Source organism: Marmota marmota, unplaced genomic scaffold (assembly GCF_001458135.2).
Source record: "Marmota marmota marmota unplaced genomic scaffold, marMar, whole genome shotgun sequence".
NCBI classification, from domain to species: domain Eukaryota; kingdom Metazoa; phylum Chordata; class Mammalia; order Rodentia; family Sciuridae; genus Marmota; species Marmota marmota.
In genome coordinates, this window is record NW_025999983.1 from 11,365,912 (window position 1) to 11,392,762 (window position 26,851).

At 39.8% G+C, this 26,851-nt stretch overlaps 1 protein-coding gene across 1 annotated transcript in view; it reads left to right on the plus strand.

The window, feature by feature from the left end:
* The first annotated feature begins 966 nt into the window (after positions 1–966).
* Positions 967–26,851, plus strand: part of Tfb1m (transcription factor B1, mitochondrial) — a 47,043-nt gene continuing 21,158 nt past the window's right edge. The window contains exons 1-4 of the mRNA XM_015498659.2: positions 967–1,151; positions 3,607–3,758; positions 17,756–17,864; positions 19,231–19,382. Of these exons, the coding sequence (XP_015354145.1) occupies positions 1,019–1,151; positions 3,607–3,758; positions 17,756–17,864; positions 19,231–19,382 (546 nt within the window). The 5' untranslated portion in view covers positions 967–1,018. The remainder of the gene's footprint in view (positions 1,152–3,606; positions 3,759–17,755; positions 17,865–19,230; positions 19,383–26,851) is intronic.

Consider the following 26,851-nt stretch of genomic DNA (forward strand, 5'->3'; position numbering starts at 1 on the left):
GCCTCCAGAACCACACCAGGTTCAAAGAACTCCAGCCAGCAACGTCGTTTGGCAGGATTTATGGACAGAAAACAATAGTGAGGTACACAGACGCCTGATTACATAGATGATTTGCCTTATTTGAATCATTTGGTCGCCTGCAGTTAACTAGAGCCCTGCTGTTGTAAACAGCTGAGACTCAGCTGTTACAAAAGGATACTCCCAGATTAGGTTTTCAGGTTAGGTACTACGCAAGGCCACAGTTCCCCACGAGGGACTCTAGAGTGGAGGTATTCTCAGGCGAAACTCAGGTTAATTTGACATGAAGAAAGTGGGTTTCTCCTCCATTGGACACAGTGTGAAGGGCCCGAGGAACTGCATTCTAATGCTGGCCCTCTCAACCAATGTGCTGAAATGAATCGCATCCATCTGCCACCTAACTTGTAATGCCCACCACTACTGAGCGTCCGCCGGGTGCCCCGCATTCCACCATGTTCTAACTTTGCACTTTGGGGCCTCTCAATCAGCGCTTACAACTTCGAGGTAGACAAGAGGGCCATTTAACAGATTAAGGACTGAGGCTGACAGCAGTTACGTACGTGCCGTGCAGCACCTGCGAGCTGAGTTCTTAAAACACCCAGCCAACAGGGAGTTTTGCCGCCAGTCACCCGCATTCTACCTGTCACAGACCCGCACCTGGAGCGCAAAGGCCTGCGACGCCCTCCGGCGACCCGGCTGCGGCGTTCCCCAACTCTCCCAGACCCCGCCCACTCGCGAGAGTCCAGCCCCACCGACCCTCCACTGGCTCAAGGGCGGAAACCACCGCGCACCCATCCTGAACCGCTCTCCGCGGGACACTGCGCGTGCTCAATCAGCACACCCGGATTTCCTGTCCGTTCTCGTCACTTCCTGGGAGGACAGCTAACCAATAAGGAGGGCCAGGAGGCGGAACCTACTGCCTCAGGCTCCTCCCCCGCCGCGCGTTTCGGAGGTTGGGGGTGGGGATCCGGGAAAGGCCGGGTGGTGTGTTGTGGGCCTAATGGCTGCCTCCCGGAACCTCAGCAGCTTCCGTCTCCCGCCGCTGCCCACCATTCGGGAACTCATTAAGTTGTTCAGACTGCAAGCAGCGAAGCAGCTATCCCAGAATTTTCTTCTGGATTTGAGGCTGACAGGTGGATGCATTAGCCAGTGCGCCCCCGTGGCATCCCCGGTGCCCCAGGGGTTGCGTGGAGGGGTTTCGCTGGGACCTCGCCGGCGGGTCTTAAGGGACAGCCCTGTCTGTGTAGGTGGGCGACCTGCATTCGGTCAGGTCCTCACTTCGCTTTGCACGACAGAAGTCCGGAGTCCCGCCGGCCCAGACACGTGAAGGGCGATGTCTGCACGGAGCCCGGCGTGCTGGGGTGTCGGCGCGCGAAGGCTGGCGGTGCGGGCGCTGAGCTCCCCACGGGCTGGGGGCGGTGGAGTCTCGCTCACTACGCTCCGCCGGCCTGCACGTGCCCATCAGATTTGCTTTTCGTGCAGTTTTAACTTATTAGGGCTTAAAGTCGTGTGCCGCTTTTAGCCATAACTCGTTTTGAAATCTTTGTAGGATTCGTTATTTAAACATTTGTTGAGTCTAAGAAATCCTCGAGGGTGCAAATAATCAGTAAATACATATTGCACAAGCTATGAGAGTGAGCAGGTAGTTCACATTCCCACGCCTTATTTTTTTTAAGTGACTTTATGAGGTAAGATTTATAAACAGTGAAATTCACCAGTTTGAGGTGCATGAGTTGATACGTTTCTATGTTTGTTTACCACCCCCTTTTTTTTGTATGAGATCGCTGTAAGCTCTATTATAAATATGTGCACTGATTCACTGCTGCAGTACTCATGTTTTGAGATTTTGAGATTTGATATTTCAGTTTACTATTTGGCCTCCCTGTAGAAGTTAAAAAAATCGGTGAATCATCCATAACGTTTCTATTAAATGATGTACAGTTTATAAAGCATAAATAAGTTGTTTTAATTTCTTGGACCTGAGTTTTTCATTCTGTCTGTAGCAATATCATTTTGGATAAAACAGTCTAATTCCACTCAAGTCATTTATTTAGAAGAGGGGCCTACTACAAGAGCTTTAAAAGATTGCCCATTTTCCAACATTCTTTGGGTTAACTAGTACCAGCCTTTCAACTAGTTATAGGCCACATGCTAAATATAAAAACCATTCTTAGGGCTGAAGATAACAGGTCTTTTTATTTTAACAGCAAAAAGAAGCTTCACTTACATTTTCTCCTGTGAGTCTTTTTTTTATATTTATTTTTTAGTTTTAGGTGGACACAATATCTTTATTTTATTTTTACGTAGTGCTGAGAATCGAACCCAGTGCCTCATGCATGCATGCATGCTAGGCGAGCCCGCTACCACTTGAGCCACATCCCCAGCCCTCCTGTGAGTCTTTACTGAGCCTCAGGAATAAGTTCCAGATTGTAGATGATAATAATTCACTCTTCCTATAAAAACCAAAGCACACAGGGAGATTAAAATACATGTAGGAGCAGACCAAGATGGACACTCACTCTTAATGATTTGACATTACGTCTTTGATATTCATTTGTATTTGAATGCCTGAGAAGTTTGAGGGTGAAAACACTGTCCTGCCTACTTTCATAGCTTTACATTTTTTAAAATGAGAATCTTAAATTCACTACATAAAGCCTATGCTTAATTATTCTTGTTCCCTCTAAGGCATTTGGTAGCTGTAAGGGAGCAAATACTGGCTTTATAATTTACACCTGAATTGGAGTTTTTTTCTCTGCCATTGCTTTTTTAGATGACTATGTACAAATAAAACAATAGACAAGGAAATTGTAAAGTTCAGAGAAATTAAATTGGAAGAGTAGCTGTTAGTTATGTATAGGAGGAATTTGGTGAGAGGATGTATGAAAATCGCCCATAACATAAATGGTCAGTGGATGCTAATTCCCTCCCTGCATCCATTAAAAGACTGTCTTTGAAAGAGAATTTTTGCCTTTCAGCTTACATAAGCTTACCAAAAATAAGCAAAGTTGGAACTTTATGTCAGAGGAAAAGTGCTGGTGTGTTTTTAGTAGCTAAATTTCCTATCCTAGAAGGCCCAGTTTATCAGATTTTAATATCTCAGTCGATAAGACCAACACATTGTATGTTTTTCCAGAAGTAATGATAAGTTGCAATGAAACATTAGTATTCTACCCTTCTGATTTCTTAAGGTCTGCTGACTTAAATTGACTACTCGAAGAAGAATTATTTTCATGTTAGCATGCATATTTGCAAAGCTTAGAAAACCTCCAATGCTGAATTTAACCTTTATCTGAAAGTGTCCAAAAATTAAAATTTCTGAGAGTCTTATCACCCAGGAACGTGTTGCCATTGCCATTCTGACTACCAAATAGGTGTCTGTGGGTAAAAATGGAGGCTGACTGCACTTTTTGCTTTTGCACCTTCAACTAGCAGCATGGAAGATTCTGATTGGGAATGTCATTTTGCTGAATTTAAGGAAATGTGCTATGATAATCCTGTTTTTGTTAAAGAATTAGTACAATTTAAAGTTTAAACATTGAAATTTGCCAAGATGATCAAGATAATTAAACTTTTTTTTCCCTCTAGATAAAATTGTAAGGAAAGCTGGCAATCTGACAAATGCTTATGTTTATGAAGTGGGTCCCGGGCCAGGGGGAATCACAAGGTCCATTCTCAATGCCAATGTTGCTGATCTCTTGGTGGTTGAAAAGGATACTCGATTTATTCCTGGATTACAGGTAAGATACTTAAAGTGTCTATTAGGGAGCAAAAACACAATTTAAAATATTAGGCCAGCGTTCTTAGGCCTCAGGGCAACCAAGGTTACGTAAATTGCTCCTAGACTACAGATCAGAATCACAGAGATTTTGATTCTGTACAGAGAGGTCTAGAAATTGCATTATATAAAGCTTCCCCAGATGGTCTGTAGACTACTGCTTGAAAATACAATGATGCTAAAATGTTTTTAGTTACCTTTCTTTAAAAATCACTTATCATTGTCTGGGTATATCATGTCTGCTCCTTAAAAAAGTGAAAATCAATAATGGCCAGAAATGACTCATTGGCATGACTTTTGTGAACCTCATTCATCTAGGTTCAAAATGCATTTCCACAAGCAAAAGACAGAAGACATTCATTTGTCTAGAGAGACTAATTGATAAGCTTAAACATTCTTATAAGAGAATTTTGTAAGTGAGGAAATGAAGTTATATCATTTTGCTTATAGATTTAGGATGAGGTTTGAATGAAGTGGTACACACATCTTTAAAACACAGATACTATTATTATATGGGAAATATGTGAAAGAATGGTATATTTTAGCGGGAGGGAAGAAACCTTGAGTGAGGGTCTTTCTAGCTGCCTTACAGAGGCTGGCAGTAGAGAGAATAAGCTTGTTTTGATCTTTCCTAAGAACTAAAACAGGTGGGAATTGAGGGAGACAGGATCATGGATTTGAAATAAGAAGGGACTTAAGTTTTTAAAACCTCGGCAAACAGTGGAACTGATTATGCCAGGCATCGTGTAAAGGGAGTTCCTCATAGGGGGCACTTAATGACTTAAGGGCCTCTGTTTGATTCCTGTGTAATTCTGAAACATTGAAAGAGCCCTGAGCCTTTGACAGTTTATTATGTGACTATAATAGAACAATAAAAGTATCCACATTCTTTCTTCTATAGAAGAGGGCAAATTGGTTTAAAATTAGTATATTCTAATATTTATTTGTGTGTATATTAATAGAAAAATGTTTAAATTCTGTCAGAGCAGTATGAGAAAATTTGTTTAAAGATGTAGGAGTTTGTGTGCATACATCAGATTTTTTAGAAACAACAATTTATTTCTCATCTTTATCTGGTATTTAGGCCTTAAAGAATTGTATAATGATTTATTTTGGGATTGTAACGTGGTACGTATTTCTTGATCAAATGTGGGATTTAGTAGTGATTTTTGCTTTCGGGCATGTTCTTGTTTTAAGAACTGTGTCTCAACTTGAGGTGGAAGTGGGAATAATGTTATTATTGATGAGCTCATGAGATGATAAAAAGAAATTGGATACTGCATAATTCCCTTCAGGTTTGTTGTAGCATTTTCTGGATATGAAGGAGTACTTGTCTGACTTTTTCTCCCTTAAAGGGACTTTTTAACCCTCAAATTTCCTCGTCTGTTACATTCATTCTTTCTTATTAGGCAAAGGGGTGAATCAGTTTAATTACATATTCTCCTCTGTGATCTGATCTGAAGCTCTTTGAAGACAGGCTGTTTTAAAGACCAGTGCCCCCCTCTCTCAACCCCCTGCCCCGGTCCTCCAGTCTGTGCCTTGTAACCCCCTACTTGTAACCCTCTCTGGTTTTCAAGGTTCCTGTGATTAGATCTGGACATGGTGTGTGTGTGTGGTTTCTCTGTTCACTCCTCTGGAATGCAGGTGCAGTGAGGGTAGAGAGTTCAGTGTGTTTGTTTCCTTGCTGAATCTGCACTACAGGTGGCAGTGCCTGCTGCAGAACAGGCGTCAGTGGTGACTCCAGGGGGACTAAGAAGGCAGTCGGCCTCTGTAACTGTGTGTGTATCTGTATGTCATGTGAGCTGACGAAAGGAGTCATTCGATAGTAAAATAAATATGTCTTATGGGTTATCAGAAATTTTGTGCTCTTTTTTCCCAACATCAAGGCTAAGTTCGAGGTGAATTATAGGAGATATATATTTGACTGCTCATCATTTCAGAAGGAGTAAAATTAATTCTGTCTTCTGTGCAGAAAAGGAACTCGCCTTAAAAAGAAATGTTGGGTACTAAATTATCAAATAGGCTTCTTTTTCCCATAAAGAATGTTTCAATATGTAAAACCACTTTCTATTAGAGGGTCCTAAATTAATCATAAAACTGAGTAAAAGCAGAAGAAGAGTGATCTATTTTAAGGATTCCATTTTAGTGGTTTCTAAGCTAATAGAATTACTTTTTAAAGAAAGTATAATAATTTATAAAAAGTCTTCTGGCTGAAAGTGTATCATTTGTAGCTTAATTTAGTTCATACAGTGTAATCAGGAGGCAGTTCAGGGAAGGAAGGCTGGTGATAACTTAGTGCTGTGGAGGTGAGAAACCGTGTCTGATTCCGGAACACAGCACGGTGCGGCTCTGTGCTGAGGAACGTGGACGTCAGGCTCTACCCTAGTTGTATGACACTGGGCAGATGCTGTCTCAGCTTCAGTTACTCGTAGGCGGTTGGTGGGACTAAGTGATGCCTGACACTTAGCAAGCACTTGGTAAATCTGAATTATAAATACATGGTTAAATTGTTGTCCACAATAATAAAGGCGCCTCTGGTGACTCAGGATTGATCAGGAGACTGCTCATCTGGAATGAGTGTGGGGCAAGATTAATGTGACTCCCGGCGCGCTGGAAACCACAGTGCTGTGGAAATGGTGGGGCTTTCTCCCACTCCTCCAGCCTGCATCAGGCACCTGGGGTTTCTTTCTCTTGATGTTGTAACATTCCAATTGTGTGGTTCTTGGTGTTCATTTTTTTGGTGTTTTGTCTTATTTATTTTTTACATTTTTATGGCTCAGTGGATTCTCTGTGCCTTGGAGGGGAGTAAAGAGATTCCAGACAGCACAGGGAGCTTGAAGCCTTGATGGGTTCTCCTGTCATTTCTGAGCTGGAGATAACTTCATCAATAACGTGTTCCCTTCAGACAGTTCAGATGCTTCTTCATTTTTGTCTTTTTTAAAGGTTTCATACATTAATAACAACAATAGAAAATATTTATGAAGAATTTGCCATGCTAATATTTTGTTTTACACCTTTATTGAGGTGCAGTTGATGCTCAGTAAATTGCCTATGTTGCAAATATAAAAATCACTGAGTTCTGACATATGTAAGATCACACAAAACCATCAGCGCAGTCAACATAGTGAACTTCTCCATGAAGAGTGCCTATGTTCCTAGGAACCCATCCCCTCCTCCTCCCCTTCCCTGTCTCCAGGCAACCATTGGATTGCTTTCATCACTTTCCTTTTTTGTAGAAGCTCGTATTAATGGAATCGTTCAGTATGCCAAATAGAAAACATTGTCTGATGTTTTTCTATTTGGCATAATTACTCTTGAGATTCACCCATGTTGAGGTGTTTGCTTCTTTTTGTTGCTTAATAGTATTCCATTTTATGGGATATGCCAGTTTTGTAAATATATCCACCTACTTTTGGACTTCAGGTGCTTTTTTAACATTGAACATGAAAATAAAGCTATTTGAACATTCTATGAAACTCGTGTGTGTGGATATATAGGTTGGGAGACAGCTGTACCCTTTTACATTTCCATCATTGGGCATGAGGGTTTTTCTTCTTGCTAGTTCATAGTATAGTGTTTTTCACATCCTAGTCAGGAGTGATTGTATCTTATTGTGATTTATTGGCACTACTTTAATGAAGAATCATATTGCATATATATTCATGTGCTTATTTGCCATCTGTATCTTCCATGGAGAATTTGTTTGTTCAGATTTTTTTTTTTTTTTTTGCTCGTTAATTTTTTTCTCCCCTCTCTGCTTCTTGTTGAATTTTAAGAGATCTTTATATAGTTCAGATACATGTTTTGCAAATATTGTCTCCTCAGCTGTCACTCATCTTTTCATTTTCTTGACAATGTTTTTTGAAGAGCACAAAATTTATCAGTTTTTCCTCTTAAATATGCTTTTAGTATGACTATGTAAAAACAAATACCACCACTATGTATAATGCACCAATAAAAAATATGGAAAAAAGAAATAACATTAAAAAATTCTAACATACTATAACTGTTTTCTAAGTAATAAGCATCTGCTGTATTTACTATTTAAATAATTCCCATATTTGATATTTATTTCAATCTTCAACCTATTGTCTCTTTACATGTTGAATCTGCAGTATCTTTAAATATTAGACACATTTCTATTCATTAAAAAATAAATATGATACTTTTCCTATCATATTTTTAAAATATTTGCCAATCAGGATTGGTAGAAATTGTTCCTTTTTCCCCCCAAGATGTTTATTGCTTTACCTTTGTATTGAGGTCGGTGATGCATGTGAGTTTTTGTGTGTGCTATTAGATGAGGGCTCGGGTTTTTTGGTGGTTTGTTTTGTTTGCCCCATATGTTGAAATCATCTTTCTTTTTTCTCATTGAATTGGCTTAGTATCGTTGTCTTATACGTGTCAGTCTGTACCAGGACCTTGAATTCTGTTCCCTTGGTTCATAGGTTTATCTTTTCACCAATATCAGTCTGCATTGATTATGGTATCTTTATACTTGGACGTGAAGTCAAGTAGTGTAGTCTTCTAACCTTACTCTTCTTTTTCAGTGTCATTTGACCTTGATTTCCCTATATTTTTAGAATCAGATTATCAAATTTTTCATTTTTTAAAAAGCCTGGCAGGATTTTTAAAAATGAAACTGTGGATTAATTTGGGGGAGAATTGACGTCTTAATGATATATTCTCTTCATCTTTGAATGTAGTATATTCCATATTTTCTTTTTTTTATTTATTTTACTTAGTTACACATGACAGTACAGTGATCTTGACATATCATACATTTCAATCAGATGGGATATATTCTCTGATTTGTCTTGCAAGTTTTGCATGTGCATCAAATTTTGTCAAATTTATCCGTAACAGTTGATTCTTTAGAGGTAGACTTTGTATCTTGCAACCCTGCCAAACTCACTTATTGGTGGCTGTTTTGTAGATTGCTTAGTATTTGCTGTGTACATTATCCTGTCACCAAATGAACACAGTTTAACCTTCTGCATTCCAGCATCTGTGATTGATTCTTCTGGTGGTCGATTGTCTTATGTTGTTGGCTAGGATCCACAGTATAGTGTTAAATAGCAGTAGTAGGAATACACACCCCTGTGTTGTCCCTGACCTTAGGTGAAATACATTCAGTCTTGACCACAGACCGTGATGTGAGTTGTAGGTTTTTTCTAGATCTCCTTTTATCAGGCTGAGGAAGGTCTCTTCTATTCCTGATTTGCTGAGGTTTCACTTGTTTTGGGGGGGTGCGGGGGTGAAATAATGAGTAAATATTGAGTGTGCAAAACTGCATGGTTTTTCTCTTTTTAGTTCATTAATATAGGAATCATATTTTTTAATATCAGACCACCTGTAGAACCTGTGGCGATGTCACCTTTCCCTTCTTTGGTCTTGGTCATTTTGTGTCTGTTTTTTTCCTGATTTCTCTGGCTGTGGATTGGTCAACTTTATTGATCTTCTCCAAACAAAGCTTTCAGTTTCATTGATTTTTCTCTGTTGTTTTTTGTTTTCAATTGTGTTGACTTCTGCTCTGAAATCTTCATGTCCTTCCTTCTGCTAACTTTGGGCTTCATTGTTCTTTCTACGGCTTTTTTAAGGTGGAAGCTGAGGTCATTGATTTGAGGCTTTTTTGTTTCCTTGTAGACATTTAGTACTATAAAGTTCCTGATAAGTACTGCTTAACAGAATTCCACAAGTTTTGGTATGTTGTATTTTAATTTTCATTTTCTTTCAGAAATTATACACCTTAAGATTCTAAATTTATAGGAAGACTTCCAAAGAAGGGTTTTTTAAAAATATATTTCTTAGTTGTTGATGTACTTTTATTTATTTTATTTATTTATATGTGGTGCTGAGGATTGAACTCAGTGCCTAATACATGCTAGGCAAGTGCTCTGTCACTGAGCCACCACCCCAGCCCCTCAAAGAAGTTTTGAGATGTAGACTTAAGGAAAGATTTCAGAAGTAGTTCAGAATTTTCATTTAACATTCAGCTCCACTTTCCTTTTGATTTGTAATTAACTTCTAGATGATTTAGAAATGTATCATTTAGCTTGCAAATTTGGTTTTTTTTTTTTTTTTTCAATTCTGTCTGTAATTATTTTTAAGTTTAATTGGATTGTGATTAGAGAACCTGCTTACTTGACCTAAAGCATGGTGAATCTTATCAGATTTAGTCCATGGCCTAGAATACTGTTTGGGGAGATGGTTCTCATGCACTTAAAGAGAACATGCATTCTTCTGAAAAGAACAGGTATTCGGTAAGAGTATGCATTCTGCTGTCCTTGGATGACACAGTCTGTACATTCTAATTAAATCAAGTTAATGTTGTTCAGGTCTTCTTTATCCTTGGTGATTATTTTGTCTACTGAAGTGTCATTGATAGAGAGAATAGTATTGAAATCTCCAAATAATAATCACGGATTTGTTTCTCTCCTTGCAGTTCTGTCAGTGTGCTTCATCTGTTTGAAATGCTATTATCAGGCTCATGAACATTTAGGATTGCTTTGTCTTTGTGGTGGATTAACCCCTTTATTATTATGAAATGATCTCTTGTTCCCTGGTAATACTCTTTCCTCTGAAATCACTTTGTCTTGTATTACCTAGCTATTCCAGCTTTCTTTTTATCAGTGTCAGAATACTCTGTCTCTTTTATATCACTTTTCTCTGTTCATTACTTTATATTTTAAATAGGTTTCTGTAGGCAGTGTCTAGTCAGGTCCTTTCCCTCTGATTTGACAGTCTGTACCTTATGCATTAGTTTTCTATTGCTGCTGTAACAAATCACCGTAAATTCAATGTCTTTAAAAGGACAATTTGTATTCTCTTAAAGTTCTTGGAATGTAAAATGTAAAATCAGGATTGGCAGGGCTGTGTTTTTTCTACCGACTTCAGCAGAGAATCTGATGCCTTGATTTTCGGCTTCTAGGGGCCACCCATACTCATCATCTCTTGTTTCTACATCTCTACCATTAACTCTGATCCTGCTGCTTTTCTCTTGTAAGACCCTTGTGATTTTATTGGACCCAAACAATCCAGGATAATCTCCCCAATCCAATATCTTTAACTCAGACACATCTGCAAAATCCCTTTTCTGTCTCAGATCACTCCCCCAAGGATTCATAGATTAGAGGGTAAACATCTTGCAGGCAGATGGGGGTACAGTATTCCACCTATTGTCTGTAGCTTATTGTCATTATTTTTGTGGTCACTTGAAGTTTATAGGGAACATCTTTAATGCAGTCTGTCTCCAAGTGGCATTGTCACTTCACTTACAGCTTGCAGATTGTGCCTCAGCGTCTTTGCATATCTCCTGCCAGGCCCTGCACCATCTTGTCCTACATTTTGCCTTTTCCTATGTTATAAAGTTTACAGACAGTGTTACTTTTGTTTTAAAAGTCAATATTAATATTCTGTATTAAAAAGATTAAGAAAATGATAAAAACTTGTTAGATATTTCTTCACATAGTTACCATTTCCAGAGCTCTTTATCCATACTTTGATCTAGTGCCTTTATTTAACCTTAACGACTTCCTTTAGCATTCTCTTGTAATGTGGTTCTATTGGTGATGAATCATTTAGCCTTTTCATTTGTCTGGAAACGTCTTCATTTTGCCTGTTTGTTTGTCTATTTATTTATTTATTTTAGTTGTAGATGGTCATAACTTTAATTTTTTTATTTTTATGTGGTGCTGAGGATCAGACCCAGTGCCTCACATGTGCTAGGCAAGCCTCTGTCAGTGAACCACACCCCAGCCCCTTTTTGACTGTTTTGAGTAATAATATGCTGGAAGCTCCAGTGCCCTGAAGATATTGCTCCCATCTTCTCACTTGCAATGTTTCTGACAAGAAATCTCGTCATCCTTATCTTGTGCCTCCATTTTCTCTACTGGTTGCTTTGAAGATTCTCTCTTTGTTTTGAGCAATTTGGTCATGATGTGTCTTGGTGTAGTTTTCTTCATGTTTTCTGTGTACGAGGTCCATGGAGCTTCTTGGAGCTGCAGAATGTTTGTATTTCTTGTTGTCCATTATCTGAAAATTCTTGTTTTGTGTATTTTGTGCCTTTTTGTTATTAGATTAAGATAGAAGAATATGTTTGGTCCCTGATGCTCCATCTTGGCCAAAGTAGGAAACTCAAGGGCTCTTACTGACTATTAAATCATATGCTTGTATCATGGAATTTTGGATACAGAAGGTGTGTCATTGACTATTAGTAGACAATAGATAATGTCTGCATTTTATAATAGGTTAATGCAGGGGTTATTTTTTTCTTCAGAAGCATAGTGGAAAGTTCATGGGATTAATGGTTATGTTTTGTGATGATTACGGGGCAGGTAGAAACTGACGTAAAGAACCTGGAGTACTCTCAGGAGCCAGTGGATGGTTGCTACTAACATAATTATTACTTCTCTTGTCTGTTAGCCAGTTTCTTGTCACTTTGACCAGAACACCCGACAGAAACATTTGGACCCACAGTTACAGAGGTTCAGTGAGATTGGTTGGCTCCAAGGCAAAGACATCTTGGTATAGGGCACAGTGGAGGAAGGCTGCAGCCCGTGGCACCCAGGAAGCAGAGAGAAACAGGAAGGGCCAGGGGCAGATCCAGGCTCCAAGGCCATGCCTCCTGCAGTCCACTCCTTCCAGCCACGCCTCACCTCCTACAGTTTTCACCACCTCCCGGTTATTAATCCATCAGATGGATTAATCCACTGATAGGTCAGATTTTCTTATTATGATCTAATCATTTCACCTCTGAACATTGCTGCATAGTCCATAAGCTCTTGGGGGGTGTTAGGTCGGTGGCAGCGACTTGGTGGCGACTTAGTGGCAACTTAGAACAAAGCAGCCTGCGCTGCTTTGAACATCAATCAGATGCCGGCGGAAACGCCTGTCAATCAGCCAGATCTCCTGACTAACGCCTGTCAGTCAGCAGGACCCCCTGGCCAATCCTGGAGTTCAGCCAACTCCCCTGGCCAACTCCAAGGGGGCAAGGGACCCTAGAGACACCTTTTCCTGTCCCAAGCCCTTCCCTTCCTGCTGTAAGCCCCATAAAAGTCCAGTCCGGTCGAGCTTCCACTCGGTTTCTCCTCAGACCCTTCCCCTGACCCCTCTGTGGGTCTGATCGAGTTCCGCCCGGGAGTGATATCTCAATAAAGCCTGTTCAGCGGCCCTTTTAAATCTGCCAACTTTGGTTGCTGCCTGCCCAACCTGATCTGACAGGGTCGTTCCAGATGCAAAGCAAATACTGTCATCTTATAAGGGACAAAGTAATTCACACATTCTTGTAGAGAAAGCTCTTTTTAGTTAGAGATAATAAAATTTTGAAGTTATTTCATCTCTAGCAAATTATTCAAAAAGAGCAATTGTCTGACTTTCTGTTTTGACGTGACTGTTCACTTGAGACATGCCTAACTGAGGTGACCACAGTTAGTCACAGCACAGACAGACTTGGTTAAACAAAATGTGCCAAACAGCTGCAGTGGTTTGCAGTCCACTGTGAAGGAGAAGGATAAAGGTCAGTGTTGGTAGCAGTTATTACAGTAGCAGAAAAGCTATAAATCAAGTAGAGAGCATGGTAATTTAAAATAATCCCAACTCCAGTGCACCTCTGTGCCCACGAGGCCACCGCTCTTCAGGCAGCAGTGACCGACAGCATCACGAAAAGCAGGAGCAATGCTTTCTGCTTAGTGTTTTAGCTATAGATATTAAAGATTGTTTTTTTTTTTTTTTTCAATTCCAATTCATCCTGAGGATAGTCCACATTTTGCATTTACTATCCCTGCACTGAATCATGAAAGTCCTGATCAGAGATATGAATGGAAAGTACTCCCTCAAGGGATGGCTAACAGCCCAACTATGTGTCAAATTTATGTTAACAAAGCAATCCAGCCACTTAGAAATCAAAATCCTGAACTACAAGTATTTCACTATATGGATGATGTATTGTTAGCACACAAAGATAAAAACACGATGGCGCCTAGCATTTTGCCAGTACTTTTGAGTTCTCGCAGAGTTCCCGTTGAGTTCCAGTTGAGCTCTCGCGGGGATGCCTGGAGAGTTGGTGTTGGTTGGTGAAGTTCCGGTGGAGGGAGTTCCCGTTGGTGTGTTGGTGTGTGGTGTGTCCCGAGAAGGCCGCGTGGGTGGCGTTCGCGGGAGTTCGGAAATAAAGTCTGTTCCTGCTTGAGTGGCTCGTGATTTGTGCCCAGCCAGACTGCGGCAGCTTAGGAGAATTGTCCAGTGTAGTCTAAAAAGATGCCACTCTGATTTTCTTAAGAAATGTTAACAAATAAAGGAGTAGATGTTGTGTGGGAAGGATACGTAAGCAGACGTCAGATCCCTTAAGGAGGCCAAGTACACAAGCTCTTACCATACATATTTGATTCAGTCTAACCAACAAGCACACTGACTGAAGTCATGCTGCAGTCTTCTCCCTAAAAAGGTGTTGTGATATGAAGCTCCTGTTGAATAACAGCACTGCTGTTTTTTGTGTAGTCTACATAAAAGTAAAGATCTTAAGTTTTTACATGTCGTATTTTAATTGCATATTTTTTCATTCTCATATTACTCGTGAGACAGTTTTGCCCAGCCCTCTTGCAAGTTTTTACTCCAGCAGCATTCAGGCCCTACTCTAAGGCAAATCAGGAAGTAGGTGATGAATGCCTAGCCCACTCTGAGTGTTGGCTGCCATGAGCTCCTCACCCTGAGGAGGTGGCATAAAATGCACAAAATATCCATTTTACACGTGGTTCTTTGTTCTCAAAAAATTGTTCTTTCCTCATCAAATTAAATCACCGGAAAAGCTACCCAGGTGGGCCACTGTTACTTACCCCCCTACAGAAAAGCTTTTACAGGGACTGACTTGTTAAAGGAGTCTTGTGTTTTATTTTTTTAATGGCCATAGAATGGCACTATCCATTATATTGTTCCATGTACCCTTTACCAAACCTGGTTTCAGAAAAAAGAAAAATGACTCTCTTAGAGACTTGGTCTAATTACTTCTAATAGAGAGTAAGGTTTATATATTTCATTATGCAAATCATGAGTGTTAACAATTGTAACGATAGGATTCTTAGCACACATGTAAAAAAATACATTCTCCTTTTCATGGTTTGGTTTTCTCTTTATTTTGTAGTCCTAGTTAATGAAAGTCTTTTCCTTGAAGACCATCTCATTTTGGAAATTTAAATGATGGACCAGGTTAAGAGTATCTATGAATACTCACCTGGCTGAAATCAGGTGCCCACACTTATGATCTCACAATGGACTGTGCCTCTGGGCGCATTATGTGGTCACACCTTGGGCATGTTGTTGAAGGGCAGCAACAGGGATCCTTCCACCCTGCCACATCCCCCTCCAGCAGTGTTTCAGTGGTGAAAGCATTCCTCTGTGACTAGTTTACAGAGTCCCCTGTCCTTTCTGGGTAGAAGGCTTTGTCTGTAATGGCAGTATCAGTTAGTCTGTATTGCACTCTCCCCTCAGAATTGCCCCAAGGTCTTCAGGGAAATCAGCAAACACCAGCATCCATTCCTTCTGCAGTGGGGAGTCACAAAGGGAGCTGGAGCACAGGGCTGTCAAGGAGGGGGTAGACCTTTTACAGATTGGATTTGGCTTGTCATTGACTGAGACCTAAACCTAACTGGGAATTCAAAAGAAATAGAGTAGACATGAAACTTTAAACCTAGGAAAAGAAAGTAGGTTCGTGTCTTTGTCAGTTTTCTGGTATGCAGTTGTGTTTGAGTGTGGAAAAAGTTAATGTTTCAAGTGTGGCTGTCAGAGCATATGAATTAACACCAAACAGTCGAATTTACATTGTTTTTAGTCCTAATTACAAATTACTTAATTACTTTCTGTATATTAACATTATGTAACATAAACTTTTAGTTTTGCCACTTTGTTTTTGAAATGCTAATTTGTTTTGTTTTAATTATGTGAAACATAGTTATGGAGAAATTTTAGCTTTCTCTAATCTTGGTCAGTGCTGTCATTAAATTCTCAGTGTTTATACAGTAAGAGCATGTCCTATGAAGAGCTAGCTCTTTAGTATATTGTGGTTATTATGTTTTCTGAGATTTATCGGCTGAAACCCATCAGGTTAAGTTTTAGCAAATCATGGTAATTTAAAATAATCCCAAAGTATGTTAGTACCAAAGGTATGCTGTTAGGTTTGCTAAACTGCAGTGGTTAACCAGTAAAACTAGAAGATTCCAAACTTAAAATGTTTATTCTCTTAACTATATAAGCATTTCGGCTATGTAATTCTGAAATATTATTTATATAATTCTACCTCATTTACTAGTGAAGTAAATCTTTGCAAGTTTCTTGACCCCACATTTTGGGAGCCAGCTTCCAAGAAGCTGAATGCTGTTTGATCATTCGTGTGTTCATTCCTTATTCAATATGCATTAGCACCTGCTGCAAGTGCTGCTCAAGTAGATAGGAAAGAGGTGCTGCCTTAAGGCGCTTATGCTGTTGCCGAGGAAGGAGACTAAGCACATGAACTCTGATCTTAAGTGCCTTCAGGGTCACAGGCAAGGCACAGTGGAGGGCTGCTGCCTGACTCCTAACTTCTGACACCTCTTCATCCTTCCTGTTAGTTACCTGAAATAGGTGAGGACACGGTATTAGGAGAGAAGGTCAGCTTATGGAACTAGAAGAAGGACAGAGTCCCCCTTGACTTGTTGACTGAACATCCCTGTGTAGCCCTCAACAGGTTCTAGAATTTCGGCAGCTGAGCTAGACCAAGGTTCTCTGGGCCCCCCGAGCTGAGACTTGCTGTAGGAGGAGGATCACCTCTTCCTTGCAGTCTGCTTTGGAGTGACGTCTCATCTGGCAAGTTCACGCTGGCATTTTAAGTTTTGTAAGCTAGGAGCTGCATGCTTTCTTTTTTACTGAGGATCAAGTTTTATATTGGGCGCAGGGACACATAATACAGATTTATAGTTGGCTTATTCATACGGCCTTTGCAAACCAAGTGCCAGCTTTTTATTATGTACTGTGGGAGTGTGGTAATAAAGTGAATGAAATTAAGACAGAAGAGATCTATTACAAAGGAAGCCATGTTTTGTTGTTGGTTTTCTTTTTTGCTTAAAGAGACTGATGGAAGGCTGGGCGTGGTGGCACACACCTGTAATCCCAGCCACTCAGGAGGTGGAGGCAGGAAAATCGCAAATTCAAAGCCAACCTCAGCAAAGTGAGACCCTATCTCTAAAAAAATACAAAATTGGTCGAGTGCCCCTGAGTTCAATCCATGGTACACCCCCCCGCCACACACACACACACACACACACACAAAAAAAAAAATTGAAGGAAAGGGGGGAAAAAAGCAAATGATGACTGGAAGGTGGAAAGGGGCTGATAGAGAGCAAGTATGGAACTATATATACACAGGACAGATATATCCAGGACAGTTCATAGGTGGATAATGCCTGTGAATCAAGAAAGGTTCTGGCTAGGGCTGCTAGGTGAGGGTAGTCTCAGAATGCCAAATGGGGCATGGCATTGACTAGGGACTTTCTACTTAGTTTGAATCTACCCATAGATTAAGGTAAAAATCTAGGTAATGTGTAGAATTCTGTGTAGGTATCTAGACTATAAAGATTTAGTTGGATTCAAGCTTATTTTTCTTATTCCTAATTCTCAGAATTTCATTATCACGTCCTTAGTCAGTAATTGTAAGACTTAGAGATAGGAGTGTAGTTTATGTTGAGTTCTATACAGAAGTAGAAGTCATTCTGAGGGCCAGAGTTACACTCATGTGCCACGTGTGCAATCCTGAGCTGCTGTTGTGTCACCTGTGACTGTCCCTAACCCCCCTATGTTGAAGAGAAACTCTGTCAGTTTGTGGACGGTCACTCTGGGTCTCTGGCTTTTCCAGCAGATGTAATGATGCACAGGTTTAAACGCTGTAGTTCTGTTGCTCTGAGTGTGTGTGCTCATTTTATTGACCTTATAAACTAGATGCTTTCTGATGCAGCGCCTGGAAAACTGAGAATTGTTCATGGAGATGTGTTGACCTTTAAGATAGAAAAGGCTTTTCCAGAAAGTCTTAAAAGACACTGGGAAGATGGTAAGTACTTTGGGCATGTTTTTTAAAATTTTTCTTTTGTCATTATTTATATCACAAGTATTTATTATACTTTTACTATAAGGGTTCACTATTACATGTTTATATTTTAGACTACTGAACAGAATTAAATAATGTGCATTGTCATTTTTTTACTTTCCTTCTTTCTTCCAAAATTTAAACCTGGTAACCTTTTCTTAGTTCTAATTTCTTTGTCTCAAATTTTCAAATGTTTTAGATTCTGTGCAAGTAAACTTGTCATTTTTACAATACCATATACATGGGATAAACTCTTATAAAGTATTACTTTTTCTAAATGTGAAAAAGGAAATGTAAAGCAGGCCACACCCAAGCCTTGGTTTTAACTTTATTCCATTTTCTTTCACACTGTAACCAGGGCACTCTGTTTTCATGGACTGTGTTCACTGGGTATCTGCTGTGTGCCAAGCTCCTCAGAGTACACAGATAGAGTATATTTCTTGCTCATCAAAACTTTTGACAAAAATGGAAGAGGTTTTTGACACATCATTATCTAGCTGCCTCCCCAGGGCCAGGCTCCTTCAGGGTGGTCTGTGTTTGCAGTGCCATCCTCTGATAGACCTTTGGGCACTGCCTGGATCCTCCTACCTGCCCCCATCCCTGGACAGGCTCCAGCTAGGCTCACAGTGATCTCCTGCCCTCAGACCTATTCTGACTGCATCCTCCTGCATTCCTTTGCTGTTGTCCACGTTGTGTGTGTTCCCTTCCCCCTCCCTCCCCCTATCTTCCCTCCCTCCCTCCCTCCCTTCTCTCTCTCTCTCTCTCTCTCTCTCTCTCTCTCATCTTCCCTGATGCCATTACCCTCCTGTTTTTTATTTGACATTTGTGAACTTTCTCTAACAACTCTTTGCCAGTGGTTTCTTTCCACTGAGTTCTTATGTGTTGTTTTTGCTGTTTTTCTTTCTGAGCATGTCTTCTTGCTACAGATTTGTCTGGATTGCTCCACTTCTGTGGCTTTACTTCCTACCAAAATATTTTTGGCACTCACATCTTTATACCCAGCCTGTATCACCTTCCAGGGCATCTGAGCCCCTGGCCACCCCAGAGGTGCTTTAACTTCATCATGTTCAACTCGTTTTTAATTCATTTTCTAAGTCAGAATTCCTAGCACTGTCACTACCTGACTGGCACTAATTAAGTAGAGTCCTTTGTGAATACTTTGTGAAAAAATGTTGAAGAATCAATGGACCAAACAATATTCAGTCATTATCTTTTCAGATACTTGTGTTTGATGCTATTAATATCCAGTTTGATTTTACTCTTAATTAAAATGGTATTCAGAATTTATTGATGAAATTATTACAAGTTATTTTTTTTCCTTGTCAAACAGATCCCCCCAATATACATATAATTGGAAATCTGCCTTTTAATGTTTCAACACCACTGATTATCAAATGGCTTGAAAACGTTTCTTGTAGAGATGGACCTTTTACTTATGGCAGAACTCAGATGACTTTGACTTTTCAAAAGGAAGTGGCTGAGGTAAGCATTAACTGTGTGGCTTAACTTTTTCTGGTTATTAAATGATCAAAATCCCAAACAATAATGCATTTTTACCTGTGTATTCTAGCTTAATGCTCCATTGTACACAGAAAAACCCAACAATGGTTCAGCCAAACATTAAACATGTAATGGGATGACTGACACCTGCTGGGAGCTTCCCGGAGAGCATGACTGATGTGTGTCCACCAGGAAGGCCTTGTGGTCAGTGCAGGGCCGGGAGGACCACAGCCACGAGCAGAGAAGGATGAACATATTGCCTGTGTGTTCACATGTGGAGACTGGCCTGTGACAGCATAGATTTGTCCTTTGTACTCTTAGGATGAAGAAGAATGTCATCATCAGCTTGTTGCTGAGAAGGGCAGGGGTTGAAGCCCTCATTATCTAGCACGCGCACTGTCTCCACCCCCAGCTCAGCTGGCCTGCTGTGCTTGCATCCCCAAGGCAGGCAGGGCCCCTTCATTCAGGATGGAAAGGGCAGCTTTCAAGCTGCAGAGGTTTAAGGGGGGCCTGCACACTGTGAGTAGGCTCACTCTGATTGCCTCTCTTCTCCACTCCCACCACCAAGATAACCAGTGCTATGACTTTCGGATTTATTACTCCTCTCCATGGTCTTATCACATAGACTTGTCCATATAGGTAATAGCCTTTATCTTGAGCCATTTTTGAGCTTTCTATAATTGAGTTTATTATACACACACACACGTATACATGTATGTGTGTGTGTGTGTGTGTGTGTGTGTATGTATTTTATCCTGAACATCATTTGTAGGATTCACTCATGTTACTACTAGCTATATTTTATTTACATAGTCCAATATACTTCCCACTGTTTGACTGTCATAATTTGTGCATTCTCCTATTTGGGGGACTCTAAATTAGTTTCAGTGTTTTATTATTACAAACAAAACTATCATGAACATTGTCATACAAGGGCAAGGTTTCCCTGGGGTATGTGCTGTAAAGTGGAACTGTAGGTCTTTGCTCTGCTGGGTGGTGCTCAGGAGAACGCTTGTTGCAATGCCATCCGCAGAGAGTTCATTTTGTTCCACTTCTTGCCAGTACTTGGTATTGACAGACCTGTGCATTTTCTTAATCTGAGGATGATGGTGTGTCGTGGTGTTTTATTTGGTCTGTTAATTTTTTTTTTTTTTTAACTTGAGCACCATTTTATGTTTCCTGGCCTTTTAGGTTACTTGAGGATCTTCTGTGAGCTGCTTGCTCACCTTTCTTTGGGCTGCTTGTCTTTTCTTATTGATTCAGAGGAGTTCTTACATTATTAAATGTGTTGCAAATTTCTCCTGATGGATGGAGTTTTGTCGTTGTATTTTTTACAATGTCTTTTGAAGATTGGATTTTCTTAATTCTTAAGTTTATAATCAGTGCTTTTTGTGTTTTGTTGAAGAAATCCTTTTATATCTAGAGAATGTGGAGACACCTTTCTGTTATCTTCTAGGAGCTTTTTGTTTCCTTTACATTTCTATCCACTTGGGGTTGATTTTTTTGTAAGGTTGAATTAGAAATAATTTTACTATTTATAACATGTGGATCCCAATTCACCCCATTAGCCATATTAACAAGTATCTATCATTTTTGCACTTACTAAAAGAATAGTTACACAAAAGTTTAGGACTGAATTAGTGATAGATAACTTAATCCATCAGAGAGTAAAGCAAATCAAAGAGATTTTTATTGAAATAAGAAGTAAACAAAATATTAATTGGAGATAACAAATTACTTTGAAAACCTAAGAAGAAAAGCGAGATCTGAAAAAATAACCATGAGTCTTTACTAAGAGTCTCAGAATTTCACTTAAAAAATGTTTCATACCCCTGGAAGGAAAAATGATTACTGTAAAGTTGCTGATCATTTCCAGAAAACTTTGTATATCTAATACACTTATAATCCTTAGGGAATTTATCTTGAAATGTAGTGAATTTCCCAGGACCATCTTGAGGAGACCTGTAAGAATACAAAAGAAATGTTGAGAGGGAGAAACAAAGAGAAAAGAATCTCATAATCTCATTTCAAGTGTTGAAGTTCAAGGTAAGACTTGAATGTTCAGAGCGGTGTGACACGGCGCAGAACCGGTCATTGGCTGCATCATAATATTCAGAATCAACAACTTAGTGTATGTTCGTGGCCAGATAAAAAGTCAACAGTGAAGAAAGGAATTAGTCATTCTGGGAATATTTGGTTACTTGTTATGAAGAAAAGAAATTTTAGTAATTTACCTTGCATAAAAATTCTGGTTACTGCCTCTTCGCATTCACCACTCTCTGCTCCAGCATTCATCTTTGATTCTATTTAATGGAATTTTTACTTAAAATATTGTATTTTTATCTCCAAAAGTTCCATTTGGGCCTTTTTGTATCTTTCTCTCTTCACTGTGGTCATCTTTTCCGTGGCATTTTTATTCATGACTAATATTTAAAATTACTATTTTTTGTTTTGTTTGTGTGGTGCTGGGGACAGAACCTCTCTGCCTTTAGCTGAGGGGAGCACAAGCCATTCCTCGCCCTGTGTGAGCTCCACGGCTCTCGGGGTTCTTTCTCCAGTCCTTAGGCAGATCAGGGGTCCTGAGGCTTGAGGGGACCTTCAGCATATGGGAACTCTGGCTCCCCCCTTACCTCCTCTTTTTCACTCTGTGTGAGAGAGAGACAGACAGCAGAGACGGGGAGGGAATGAGAATGAATGAATGAATGAATGAATGAATGAATGAATTCATTCTCCCTATCCAGGCCTCTCTGACCTCCATCCTGTCTCCCCAGGTGAAAGGTAACTGGGCCCAGGTACAGCCCTCCTCTGCCTGAGCCACAGCCTGTGCAGGGCAGGGCCTCGGTAGCCAGGGAGAGTCTTGGCTTACCTCCTTCCCTTCCTCATATCACAGACCTGCAGTGTCTATTCAGTTTGTGAAAAACGTTTCCTGTATTTTATTCAGCTTTATAGTCATTTTGGAACAAAACTTATTATCAGAATTCCTTTGAGAGTAGGCTGTGTGACTACATGAGTTTGATTCTTAAGATTCTTGTCTCTCAGATCATTTGAGTGTGTTGTAAGAATTTGATTTCTCAAATCCATCTCTCTCTCCACCTATGTCCCTTCTTATAATCATCCCTAGTGGGGAAACTTTTGTCCCACTACCTCTTGGGGACATTTGGCAATGTCTACAGACATTTTTGGTTGTCACAGCCAGAGGATGCTTCAGGTTCCTGTTGGCAGAGCTTAGAGATGCTGGTAAACATCCTTCAGGGTCCAGGAAAGCCCCTCACAGCAAGGACTGGCCCAGCATCAATCATCCCCAAATGCCAGTAAGCCAAGGCCCAGAACAGTAAGCCAAGGCCCAGAACACTTGGTTTGTAGTATTCGTTAATAAAATCTTCTCAATAGTTGTGGGGCTTTTATCACAAACATGTAGGACCCATTTGTGTTCATGGGAACTCAAAGATGATGTCAGTGCTCCCCACGGTTCTTGTCATTTCCTGTTACTGAGTCTTACCTTCTGTTGGTCTTAACTGGCCTATGCTTGAAGTTTCCTTCATTGTTTTCTCAACCTTTGGAACTGTCATTTCTGACAAAAACCACTCTGTTTATACTCACAACATTCTCACATGAGATGTGTGTGTGTGTTTTTTCCCCACACCAAGCATTTTTCCAGGTTTCCAAACACCAGCTGGGTGTCCTATAATTTAATTAAATTCTGAGACTCTCCACCTGTAGTTATTGTCAGATCCACAGGTTTAGGGCTCAGTTCTGCAAGTGCATCAGACACCAGTCACAAATCTGGGCCTCCAAAACTTCTGAGCAGCCAGCTGTAAACTGGGGGTCCTATGACCCCTCATCAGTTTCCACGGTTTGTCAGAATGGCTCAGAACTCAGGGAACCCCTTCATCTCTGGTTTAAGTAATGCGTCATCAGTTGGTCTTTCTGGTGACCAGCCAGCCCCTTCTGGGGGCTCCCTCTCCCCTCACCCACCATGTGATCTCCTTAGTATAAACTCAGATGTGATGAATAACAAGACACCCTCTCCCCAGGAGACTGCCAGCCATCAGGAGAAAGACCAAGTCTGTTTCTTAATACTCCACAGTGGGTGGGTTTGTTTTTCTCTCAGGTGACATGATTATTGTGATATTTCATTCATGCACTCCATTTCTTTCCCAGGGAAGAGCAGGGGCAGAGGCTTAAGAGGTAACTCATTGTCAGCCATGGTTAGTAAGTGTTGCTTCCGTGTCACCAAAGGCCATCAGTTTTCTTTATCAAATAAAGGTTGATTTTAGTTAAATTTGAGCATAATACTGAGGAGAGTTGTTATCGAGTCTACAATTTATGGAGTGCATCAGAAGTGTAGTGATTTTCACATCTTTTGTGAGAAAGTTTCAGTGGGACACTAGCAACATTGTGTTGTATTTTAGCCACAGAAAACATTTTTTAACATTGACTTTGGCTTTGTGAAATAAAAAACCAGAAATGTACACCGTACTCTTATTTCTTTCTCCAGGACTATAGGATTAAAATATAAGAATTCAGCCAGTACGCGTGAAGCGACAGAGAATATTACATTACAGCTCATAAAATAGAATCAGACTGTGTAACACTAAAAGAGACCTTAACAGACCTCATCTAACCTCACCTTGTAGTTGAGAAAACGGAGGCTCAGTCTGGCTTAATGAAGTCACTAGGTTTAACTCCTCCATGTGGTTGGTCCTGAGGTTTTTCCTAACTGGACCAGCATCAGCCTGTCTGTTCTCTCTCATGCCCAGGAGACACTGTCTTGATGGGTACATTCCTAGCAGGAGGGCCTCTCCTGCCACTGACTATGTGGCTGTCATTGTCCCTGGTGGGCGGCTGTGTGGCTTCTCAACTGTAAGCACAACTTTTCTACTTGTACTTAAAATTGTTTGAGATGAATAAGAGGAAAAGCAGCACTGTCTTTGGGAAGTCTTTGACCCCATGTTTTCTCATACTCGGAGTGCTTTTCAGAGCTCAAGGGTTAGCAGTTGCTTTTTACTTAAAAACTCAGCTGGTTTGGCTTCCTGGCCTTTTGTTGTTAAATCATGTAACTCCTAATGGATTTTGGTGCTGTACATTCAAATGGTTGGTTGGCCATTTAACTCTTAGGCTAGTTTTTAATGAAGTCTTTTACAGGGCTTTCCAGCCTGTGACTTGAATTTTTACCTTATGAGTTAGGGACAGTTATATGTGCTGCTCTATTCCAAATTAAAATCTGTGGTTCACATGTTTTCACCTCCACCACCCAGGGATATTTGCTAGAGATTGAATGGGTCAAGCTAGTGGGTTAAGACACCCCCTCCTGGTTACACTGTATGCTTAGTTTTCTAAGTGAATATACTTAAATGTGCTTTTACATGAAATTAGAATAATTTTCATGCCTTACAGTTTTCCTTTTTTAGTTAAAGTTATTTTTAAATTCTCTTGAATTCATCACTTGATGCATACCTTTCAAACATAAAGTAAAATATTAGCTGTGAGGGGGGAAAGAAATCCAGAATAAAATAATAATTTTAAAAATGTGGGCATTTATTTTGGTTCATTTTTTAATATTGTGATTATGTTCATACTAGATTTTATTATAAAGGTCTGCCTTGAATTGTGTGAGTTGGATGTTAATTATAATGCATTTTGCATTTTCCACCTTTATTCTGGTAGTAAAACATTTTTTTTTCCTTCATGGAGAACTAGAAATGTTTTCAGTCATTTGATTCAGAAGCTTATTCTTTAACTGAAATCTGTATGGTGGTTTGTTTTTATATTTGCTTGAGAATATATGCATTTCTTGGTTTTACACTTTGATGAGGAAGGATTTTGTCTTGTATCTTAGAGCAACTTATCACCTTGAACCCTTGAACTCAGCTTCCCAGTAATTTCAGTTGTCTTAAATATAGACAAGAACCGGATATTTAAAATTTAAGAAATGGGGTGAGATGGGGATGAATTCTGATTATCAAAACAGATGTGACAGAATCTCCAGGTTTGCTCCTGAGAAGATTCCTCAGCATCTCATGAAGAGCCTAGTTTCTGATCTTAAGGCAGAACTCCAACCAGCCAGACTGTGTGGGTCTCAGGTCCACCGCCGTTAGAAGCAGCAGAGTAAACCTGTTAGAACAGGTCAGCTCAGGACACCAATGCAAACAACAGTGTCTTCTTATATAAATGTCACACTAGACTTATTTTCTGCCACTTTCATTTTTTACTGTTTTGAGATTTAACCTACATTGATGACCCCTCATTCATTTTAATTATTATTTCTTATTTCATTCACAAAAGTACTACAATTTATTCATTCACCTCTTGATGAACTGATATGTTTTTCTGCTTTTCTTAATAATGCAGTAACACTACAATTAACATTCATATACACATCTTGTTCAAGCACATAAACCATTCTAAGGTGTATTTGCAGAGACACAACTAAAGGGTCGTGAGGGTTTGTATAACTTCCACTTTACTACACGTTGCCAGATCGTGCTCTGGAGTGTTTGTGCTGATTCCCCGCTCCCTTGCTAGCATGCTCGAGCGTTCCTGTAGTTCTGTGTACTTGCCAATGCTAGGTTCTGGCAGGCTCTTTTAAAAATGTTTTGTTCGTTTCGTGAATATGAAACAACATCTCATTGTGGTTTTGATCTGTGAAGTGGCTGAGCACAGTTCATGGTTCAGCCCCTGAGGGTTGCTCGTCTGTGATCTGTCTTACCATATTTTCTGTTGTTTATCTTAGGATTATTAATGCCTGTCATGCAGGCATTCCTTCTGCATTCCAAACACAGATCCTTTAGTCCTGCAAATACCTTCTCTCAGGCTGAAATTTGTCTTCATAGGTTTTTATCGTACAGACATTCATTTTAATGAGCTTCTGCTTTTGCATATTTAAGATATTCTTCCCTACTATGGAGGGTCATACTTTTTCCTCCTGTAGATATCTAGTTATACCCATATCTCCGTTGAATGGTCCATCCCTTTTCCCGTTAGCAGTTCTGTATCACATCTATCACTATCAGCTCTCCAAATCTTGGGTTTGTGCCTACGGCATACTGCTATAATTTTCACACTTGGTAGGGTGAATCCCCCTATCAGCATTGCTGGTACTCTTCAGAAGTGTCTTGGTCATTGTTGGCCTTATATATATATGGAATTTAACTTAAAAATGTGTGCGAATTTTTTTGGTACATGGAAATCAAAGGTTTTTTTAATCCTGCAATTTTAACTAAAATTTTATTGCACTTATTAATTAATTTGATTATAACTAATACATTTCAAAATAAAAATAGGTACTTAAAAGAATAAATTATTAGTTATTTACAGACATTATTTGTCAAGAATAGTCAGTTCTCCAGCAAAGAAAAGCACACTGTTAAAATGTTCATTCTTGTGTTGGGGTATTTCAAAATGTTCATTCATATATTGGGATAATTCAGGAAATTTAGTATTTGAGCAAC